A 10,000-nucleotide genomic window follows, 5' to 3' on the forward strand; every position below is an offset into this window, starting at 1 on the left:
GCCGGAGTTTCCTCCAAACTCTGATTCAAGTCTGTGTGGGAACAGAAATTCCACACAAACGATTGAGTAACACTGGAAAAAATCATAAGCAAGACCAAGGAGAGCGGCCAAAAACTCTCAACGACATCACTCCAGGACAAACACAAACATCAAAGTACTCGAGTAAGAGCAGAAAAAGTATTTATCAAAGTACCACTCAAATCAGTGTCACTTAAAGAGGAAGAAATAAATCCCCAAATATCTGATGTTTTCAAAAGACAAACACAAAACTGAGAAGTGAACATAATTATAGATTTATATTTATATGTATTATTTATATAAGAGACTTTTAGACCTGGTTTAGACCTGGTTTAGTCCTGGTTTAGTTCCTGGTTTAGTCCTGGTTTAGTCCTGGTTTATCCTGGTTTAGAAGTTTAGTCCTGGTTTAAGACCTGGTCCTGGTTTAGTTTTTCTGGTTCAAAAGTGAGTCTTTTAGACCTGGTTTAGACTGGTTTAAGTGTCAAGAAAAACTCCTCAAGTCTGATTTCAAACTTTGTAAAACTTCATTTTAAAACTCTGTATGAAACTTGGTCCGTTTTTAGTCCAAATCTGATAAAAAAAACATAAAAAAGTCATAAAAGTGTCGCGGGTTTAGACTCTGGACTCACCGTGACCCGGAGCTCCGAGACCGACGAGCAGCGCGAGGGCCGCCCACAGAGGAGGCATGTTTCCGGGTACCTGCCCCGCGACCGCCCGCTCACCAACACCAACCACCAGAAAAAAAAAACAACAACAAAAAAACCAACAAAAAAACAAAAAAAAAACTCAAATCCCGAAAGAAACTCGAACGTTTATCCGCGTCATGAAAATCCCGCAGTGTCACTTTGATTAAAGCTCTGCTCGCGCGCCTCACGAGCGCGTCCTCTGCGTGATTCACCTGAGACTGAACGCACCTGAGCGGAAACGGACGATGACGCGACACCGTTTCACAATAAAAGCGCAAGAAACGGCGCTGTTGTCCGAATTATGGGTTTTATTTTTGTAAGTAACACGAGAGAATGGACAGGAAGTACTCTGGTATTTACAGCGCGTACTTTATCCGCGTTACATTTACTTTGAGGAGCACTTTTACTTTTACTTGAGTGATGTTTTTATTGAGTCTGTCTTTTTGAAAACACCAGATTTTAGGATTTATTTTATGTTTTGTTAAATGACATTGACTTACGTCCCGACATTTACTCTTTAAATTACTTTAACTTGAGTAGTACTTTCCCCAGATACTTCCATTTGAGTAATCGCTTTTTAAAGTAACTTTATTTTTACTGGAGAACAAATTGTGACAACATTTTTTATTATGTGCGTCACTAAGAACTGGTAATTCTCTAGTAAACTGGCACTATTCTATTCTATTTTTTAATTATTTAAGTTTTTTCAATTTTATTTAATTATTATTATTTATGTATTTATTTATTATATATTTTTTTATTAATGCATTTTTAAATTTTATTTTTATTTATTTAATTTATGTATCTTTGTATTTATGTTTTTTATTTTACATTTATTTAATTTTTATTCTTATTACTTATTATTTATTATGTTATTTTCAATGTATTTTATTTTTATTATTACTTATTATTAATTATTTTATTTTTTATTAATACATTTTTCAATTAATTGTTTATATTATTGTTATTATTATTATATTTATTTTTTCTAATTAATTATTTTTTGTCAATGTTATGTATTTATTTTATTATTTTATGTATTTATTTTATTTTATTTATGTTTTAATTAATTATTTCTTTTTTCATTTTTTTATTGTCATTATTATTATTATTGTTTTATTATTATGATTATTATGATTGTTATTATTTATTTTCTAATTAATATTTTTGTCAATTGTATTTTTATTTATTTAATAATAATAATAATAATAATAATTATTATTATTATTATTTATTTTTATTTTTTTTTTTATTTCAGAAAGTTGATATTTTTAAACGTGTTTTTAAGTGTTTTTTTCTTGTCAGTTCGTCTCGTCAGACTCGTGGTTTCTTGCGCCCCCTGCTGGTCACTCACAGTTTTACACCACCGTCTCCTGCACTGAATTCATCAGAAAAATGTTCCTCACACAAAAATCTGTCCCTGTTTTTGGATGTTGATGACATCATTTTTGTAATTGTAATTTTTTCCCCAACTTTTTTTTATTTGCATTTGTACAACTTTTATATAAACACTCAGATATAAAAATACCACAAGTTTTAAGTACAATTTAGTTTAAAATTCATATAAATTGTACTTCGGTTTAAAGATTTCAAATGACTGGAAGCTCAGAGCAGACGACTTGGACTTGACTTGGATTTAACAGGACTAAACCAGAACTAAACTAGGACTAAACCAGGACTAAACCAGGACTAAACCAGGTCTAAACCAGGACTAAACCAGGTCTAAACCAGGACTAAACCAGGTCTAAAACCAGGACTAAACCAGGACTAAACCAGGTCTAAACCAGGTCTAAACCAGGACTAAACCAGGTCTAAACCAGGACTAAACCACTAAACAGGTCTAAACCAGGACTAAACCAGGACTCTAAACCAGGACTAAACCAGGAAAACCAGGAACTAAAACCAGGTCTAAACCAGGTCTAAACCAGGACTAAACCAGATCTAAACCAGGACTAAACCAGGTCTAAACCAGAACTAAACCAGGTCTAAACCAGGTCTAAAACCAGGTCTAAACCAGGTCTAAACCAGGACTAAACCAGGTCTAAACCAGGTCTAAACCAGGACTAAACCAGGTCTAAACCAGGTTAAACTAAACCAGGACTAAACCAGGACTAAACCAGGTCTAAACCAGGACTAAACCAGGTTAAACCAGGTCTAAACCAGGTCTGAAGATTCTTAAATATAATATTCAGGAAATTCTCATTTTTGTGTTTGTCTTTTTGAAAACATCAGATGTTTTGATTTATTTCATGTTTTGTCAAATTAAATTCACTTATTTATCATGATAAATCAGATTCACCTGATGACATCACAGATTGTGCACAAACACAAGTCCAGTGTTTTTGAGAATCGCTGTCGGCACAAAGAACTTTAACCGTTTTAGTTTGTGGAGCTGATCCCAAACAAACAACGAGAAAGAGAAACTTTAACCACATTCACACAGACCTCGCTTCATCTGAAATGTCACAAATTCTAGAAGGTTCTGATCAGATGAAGAGGGACATTTCTGCTGGTCTTTGTGGCGGTTCAGACGTGTCAATCACACCTCACTCTGTCTGTCTCTGTCTGTCTCTGTCTCTGTCTCTGTTTCTGTCTCTGTTTCTGTCTCTGTTTCTGTCTCTGTCTCTGTCTCTGTTTCTGTCTCTGTCTCTCTGTCTCTGTCTCTGTCTCTGTCTCTGTCTCTGTCTCTGTTTCTGTCTCTGTCTGTCTCTGTTTCTCTGTCTTGTCTGTCTGTCTCTGTCTCTGTCTCTGTCTCTGTCTCTGTTTCTCTGTCTCTGTTCTGTCTGTTTCTGTCTGTTTCTGTCTCTGTCTCTGTCTCTGTCTCTGTCTGTCTCTGTCTCTGTCTTCTGTGTCTGTTTCTGTCTCTGTTTCTGTTTCTGTCTGTCTTGTCTGTCTCTGTCTCTGTCTCTGTCTGTCTGTCTTCTGTCTCTGTCTGTTTCTCTGTTTCTGTCTCTGTTCTCTGTTCTCTGTCTTGTCTGTCTTCTGTCTCTGTCTCTGTTTCTGTCTGTCTCTGTTTCTGTCTGTCTCTGTCTGTCTGTTCTGTCTCTGTTTCTCTGTCTCTGTCTCTGTCTCTGTCTCTGTCTCTGTCTCTGTCTCTGTCTCTGTTTCTGTCTCTGTCTCTGTCTCTGTCTCTGTTTCTCTCTGTCTCTGTCTCTGTCTCTGTCTCTGTCTCTCTGTTCTGTCTTCTGTCTCTGTCTCTGTCTGTTCTGTCTCTGTCTCTGTTCTGTCTCTGTTTCTCTGTTTCTGTCTCTGTCTCTGTCTCTGTCTCTGTTCTGTCTGTTTCTCTGTCTGTCTGTCTTCTGTCTCTGTCTCTGTCTCTGTCTCTGTCTCTGTCTGTCTCTGTCTCTGTCTCTGTCTCTGTCTCTGTCTCTGTCTCTGTCTCTGTCTCTGTTTCTCTGTCTCTGTTTCTTGTCTTCTGTCTCTGTCTGTCTCTGTCTGTCTCTGTCTCTGTCTCTGTCTCTGTCTCTGTCTCTGTCTCTGTCTCTGTCTGTTTCTGTCTGTCTCTGTCTCTCTGTCTCTGTCTCTGTCTCTGTCTCTGTGTCTGTCTCTGTCTCTGTCTCTGTTTCTCTGTTTCTGTCTCTGTCTCTGTCTCTGTCTCTGTCTCTCTGTCTCTGTCTCTCTGTCTCTGTTCTGTCTCTGTCTCTGTTCTGTCTGTCTCTGTTTCTGTCTCTGTTTCTGTCTCTGTCTGTCTCTGTCTCTGTCTCTGTCTCTCTGTCTCTGTCTCTGTTTCTGTTTCTGTTCTGTCTGTCTCTGTTTCTGTCTCTCTGTCTGTTTCTGTCTCTGTCTCTGTCTCTGTTCTCTGTCTCTGTCTCTGTCTCTGTCTCTGTCTCTGTTTCTGTCTCTGTCTCTGTCTCTGTCTCTGTCTCTGTCTCTGTCTCTGTTTCTGTTTCTGTTTCTGTCTCTGTCTCTGTTTCTGTGTCTGTCTGTCTCTGTTTCTGTTTCTGTTTCTGTCTCTGTCTTCTGTCTCTGTTTCTGTCTCTGTTTCTCTGTCTCTGTTTCTGTCTCTGTTTCTGTTTCTCTGTCTCTGTCTCTGTCTCTGTCTCTGTTTCTGTCTCTGTCTCTGTTTCTGTCTCTGTCTCTGTCTCTGTCTCTGTCTCTGTCTCTGTCTGTCTCTGTCTCTGTCTCTGTCTCTGTCTCTGTCTCTGTTTCTCTCTGTGGGATTAGATCAGATTAAACGTGCAGAGGATTATTTGCGGCGTCGCTCGCACGTTTCACCAGGACCAGGCTCCTCCCTCTGCTCCTCTTCCTCCTCTTCCTCTTGTCTGGATGAACTGGAAGCAGAGCGAGAGATCAGTGATTTTTTGACCTTTGACCTTTGACCCCGTGGGTCTTTGTCGTGTCATTTAGAAATTTTAAATATTTAAAATCACAGCAGCAGATTTTGTTTCTTTTGTATCAAAATCAAAAAGCTTTTGGTTAATTCAGTAATAATTTGGTCAAACCCCACAATATTGAATTCATTTAATTTAATTTAATTTAAATTTTTTTAAATTTAATTTAATGGGTTTTTTTTATTAAATTTATTATTATTTTATTAATTTTATTTTTTATTTATTTGTGTGTGTGTGTATAGGAATTTTATTTTATTAATTTTATTTATTTATAATCTTATTTTTTTTATTGAACAAATATTTCTTTATTCTTTATTTTATTTTAGAAAGTTGATATTTTTAAACGTGTTTTTAAGTGTTTTTTTTCTTGTCAGTTCGTCTCGTCAGACTCGTGGTTTCTGCGCCCCCTGCTGGTCACTCACAGTTTTACACCACCGTCTCCTGCACTGAATTCATCAGAAAAATGTTCCTCACACAAAAATCTGTCTCTGTTTTTGGATGTTGATCACATAATATTTGTACTTTTTTCTCCAACTTTTTTTCTCCCACAAACAGCTGCTTAAAGGTTCACTGTGGAACATTTCCACTGGAGGAAATATTCTTGATTTATGTCAAATGTTCCACATAAAGATTAAACGTGTTTATGAGGAGACGAGCAGGTCACAGCAGCAGACTCTTGTTGTTTTCTTTGGCTTTAACTTGTTTTGAGTCTTTTCCTGTTCAATATTTGTTGTATATATTTAATGTTGTTAAGAGATTTAAAAAAATGAGAGATGAATTAATTATGATCTGTAATGAATTAATCTAATTAATCTCTGTTTTTTATCTCACCTAAAAATTGCTGAGAAAAGCTTCAACTTGAGGTATTTTCATTTAAATTCATTATTATATTTTTTTCATACTAACTAAGGTTTTATATAAGTTATCATCATTATTACTGTTACTAATCTGCATCAATAAATTCAACTTTACGACATATAAACATAACGACTCTAGATCCACATCAGCTGTTTGACATTATAATGTGTTTAATTCAGTTTTGTTCAAATCTCACAGAAACAAAACTTAAAACCACATCACTAATTTACATAAACTAAGTGAAGATAAAACTCCAGCTCTTGTGTCGCTGATGTGGTTCAACTTCTATTAAAGGACACGACTCAGGTGAATACAGATTTTCTCTCTGTGTCGCAGGCAGAGTTGGGAAGGTGACTTTTAAAATGTAATCCCCTACAGATTACAGATTACACACCCCAGAATGTAGTTTGTAACAGAATCCATCAAATTANTCTGTCTCTGTCTCTGTCTCTGTCTGTCTGTCTCTGTCTCTGTCTCTGTCTCTGTCTCTGTGTCTCTGTCTGTCTGTCTCTGTTCTGTCTCTGTCTCTCTGTCTGTCTGTCTCTGTCTCTCTGTCTCTGTTTCTGTCTCTGTTTCTGTCTCTGTTTCTGTCTCTGTCTCTGTCTCTGTTTCTCTGTCTCTGTCTCTGTCTCTGTCTCTGTCTCTGTCTCTGTCTCTGTCTCTGTCTCTGTCTCTGTTTCTGTCTCTGTCTCTGTTTCTGTCTCTGTCTCTGTTTCTGTCTCTGTCTCTGTCTCTGTTTCTGTCTCTGTTTCTGTCTCTCTGTCTCTGTTTCTGTCTCTGTCTCTGTCTTCTGTTTCTGTCTGTTTCTGTCTCTGTTTCTGTCTCTGTCTCTGTCTCTGTCTCTCTGTCTCTGTTTCTGTCTCTGTCTCTGTCTGTTTCTGTCTTCTGTCTCTGTCTTCTGTCTTCTGTCTCTGTCTCTGTCTCTCTGTCTGTCTCTCTGTTTCTCTGTCTCTGTCTCTGTCTCTGTCTCTGTCTCTGTCTCTGTTCTGTCTCTGTCTCTCTGTCTCTGTTTCTGTCTCTGTCTCTGTCTGTCTCTCTGTCTCTGTCTCTGTCTCTGTCTGTTCTGTCTCTGTGTCTCTGTCTCTGTCTCTGTCTCTGTCTCTGTCTCTGTCTCTGTCTCTGTCTCTGTCTCTGTCTGTCTGTCTCTGTCTCTCTGTCTCTGTCTCTGTTCTGTCTGTTTCTCTGTCTCTGTCTGTCTCTGTCTCTGTCTCTGTCTCTGTCTCTGTCTCTGTCTCTGTCTCTGTCTCTGTCTCTGTCTCTGTCTCTGTCTCTGTCTGTCTCTGTCTCTGTCTCTGTCTGTCTCTGTCTCTGTCTCTGTCTCTGTCTCTGTCTCTGTTCTGTCTGTCTCTGTCTCTGTCTCTGTCTGTCTCTGTCTCTGTCTCTGTCTCTGTCTCTGTCTCTGTCTGTCTCTGTCTCTGTTTCTGTCTCTGTTTCTGTCTGTCTCTGTCTCTGTCTCTGTCTCTGTTTCTGTTTCTGTTTCTGTCTGTCTCTGTCTCTGTCTCTGTTTCTGTCTCTGTCTCTGTCTCTGTCTCTGTCTCTGTCTCTGTCTCTGTCTCTGTCTCTGTTTCTGTCTCTGTCTCTGTCTCTGTCTCTGTTTCTGTCTGTCTCTCTGTCTCTCTGTCTCTGTCTCTGTCTCTGTCTCTCTGTCTCTGTCTGTCTCTGTCTTCTCTGATTAGATCAGATTAAACGTGCAGAGGATTATTTGCGGCGTCGCTCGCACGTTTCACCAGGACCAGGCTCCTCCCTCTGCTCCTCTTCCTCCTCTTCCTCTTGTCTGGATGAACTGGAAGCAGAGCGAGAGATCAGTGATTTTTTGACCTTTGACCTTTGACCCCGTGGGTCTTTGTCGTGTCATTTAGAAATTTTAAATATTTAAAATCACAGCAGCAGATTTTTTTTTTTCTTTCTTTTGTATCAAAATCAAAAAACTTTTGGTTAATTCAGTAATAATTTGGTCAAACCCCGCACTATTTAATTAATTTAATTTAATTTAATTAAAATTTTTAAAATTTAATTTAATGTTTTTTTTTATTAAATTTATTATTATTTTATTAATTTATTTTTTTATTTATTTGTGTGTGTGTGTATAGAATTTTATTTTATTAATTTTATTTATTTATAATCTTATTTTTTTATTGAACAAATATTTCTTTATTCTTTATTTTATTTTAGAAAGTTGATATTTTTAAACGTGTTTTTAAGTGTTTTTTTCTTGTCAGTTCGTCTCGTCAGACTCGTGGTTTTTGCGCCCCCTGCTGGTCACTCACAGTTTTACACCACCGTCTCCTGCACTGAATTCATCAGAAAAATGTTCCTCACACAAAAATCTGTCTCTGTTTTTGGATGTTGATCACATAATATTTGTACTTTTTTCTCCAACTTTTTTTCTCCCACAAACAGCTGCTTAAAGGTTCACTGTGGAACATTTCCACTGGAGGAAATATTCTTGATTTATGTCAAATGTTCCACATAAAGATTAAACGTGTTTATGAGGAGACGAGCAGGTCACAGCAGCAGACTCTTGTTGTTTTCTTTGGCTTTAACTTGTTTTGAGTCTTTTCCTGTTCAATATTTGTTGTATATATTTAATGTTGTTAAGAGATTAAAAAAAATTGAGAGATGAATTAATTATGATCTGTAATGAATTAATCTAATTAATCTCTTTTTTTAATCTCACCTAAAAATTGCTGAGAAAAGCTTCAACTTGAGGTATTTTCATTTAAATTCATTATTATATTTTTTTCATACTAACTAAGGTTTTATATAAGTTATCATCATTATTACTGTTACTAATCTGCATCAATAAATTCAACTTTACGACATATAAACATAACGACTCTAGATCCACATCAGCTGTTTGACATTATAATGTGTTTAATTCAGTTTTGTTCAAATCTCACAGAAACAAAACTTAAAACCACATCACTAATTTACATAAACTAAGTGAAGATAAAACTCCAGCTCTTGTGTCGCTGATGTGGTTCAACTTGTGTTGGATTAAAAGACATGACTCAGGTGAATATAGATGTTCTCTCTGTGTCGCAGGCAGTGTTGGGAAGGTGACTTTTAAAATGTAATCCCCTACAGATTACAGATTACACACCCCAGAATGTAGTTTGTAACAGAATCCATCAAATTACTTAAAGTGAGTAATGTAATCTGATTACTTTGGATTACTTGATTTGCTGTAGAGAAACAAAGACGAGGAAATCCTCTGAGCCGAGTCTTTACTGAACCAAATTCAAAATATTACTGACAGAAGAGGAGGAAACACGATCCATGCAGCAGGATTTAGTCCAGTTAAATCCTGTTTTAGTCCTGGTTTAGACCTGGTTTAGACCTGGTTTAGACCCAGTTTAGACCCGGTTTTAGACCTGGTTTAGATCTGGTTTAGACCCGGTTTAGACCCAATTTAGACCCTGTTTTAGTCCTGGTTTAGTCTTGGTTTAGATCTGGTTTAGACCTGGTTTAGTGTCCAGCAATGAGTGGAATTACTGAAAAAAAATAAAAAAATAAAAAAAGGGACATAGCCCGAAATGTGAAAACAGGAAAATCCCTCTGTGTAATCCATTTATTTCAACAAAGTAACTGTAATCCAATTACCACTCACTGAAACAGTAACTGTAACTGAATACAGTTACTCATCATTTGTACTCTGATTACATAACTCTGGTACTTGTAATCTGTTACTCCCGACACTGGACAGAGGGATGTTCTGCTGATGGTGAGTCTGTTCTGTGTTTGTGTCGTGATGTTTTCAGATCAGACGTGTGCAGGTTTATCACAGATGCGTCGAGAACCAGAATAAAAATTATAATTCTTTGCAGGAGCAACGTGTTGTTGTCCCAAAAACACATAAAAACAGATTTTATAATAAGGAAACTCGCACAGAAACAGACTCTGTTGTTTTGAAAGTGTTTTATAAATAAACTGGATTTGGTTTTATTGTCAGAGAATCAGGAAGTGGTTTGGGTAAGTTTGTTTGTTTCTATATCGTCCTGCAGTTGAAACTTAACTGCTCTGAAAATATCTGTTTGCACCTACCCCCTATCCCCTCCTCCGTCTCTGAACTTATTTGCAATTTTAAAAAAAATCTAAAATGTAAAT

At 36.9% G+C, this 10,000-nt stretch overlaps 1 protein-coding gene across 3 annotated transcripts in view; it reads right to left on the reverse strand.

Annotated features, from left to right (window-relative positions):
- LOC110172795 (interferon gamma receptor 1-like) overlaps positions 1–934 on the reverse strand; it is a 15,148-nt gene extending 14,214 nt beyond the window's left edge. For 2 of the 3 annotated variants that reach the window (XM_055158678.1, XM_055158677.1), the window contains exon 1: positions 648–932. In XM_055158678.1, the coding sequence (XP_055014653.1) occupies positions 648–705 (58 nt within the window). In that variant the 5' untranslated portion in view covers positions 706–932. Of the gene's footprint in view, positions 1–647 lie in introns of all 3 variants that reach the window. The other variant, XM_055158679.1, reaches the window with a different exon arrangement.
- Between the last annotated feature and the right edge of the window lie 9,066 nt (positions 935–10,000).

The sequence above is a fragment of the Boleophthalmus pectinirostris genome, unplaced genomic scaffold, assembly GCF_026225935.1.
Source record: "Boleophthalmus pectinirostris isolate CB_2022bp ecotype Guang Dong unplaced genomic scaffold, ASM2622593v1 HiC_scaffold_22, whole genome shotgun sequence".
Classification (NCBI taxonomy): domain Eukaryota; kingdom Metazoa; phylum Chordata; class Actinopteri; order Gobiiformes; family Gobiidae; genus Boleophthalmus; species Boleophthalmus pectinirostris.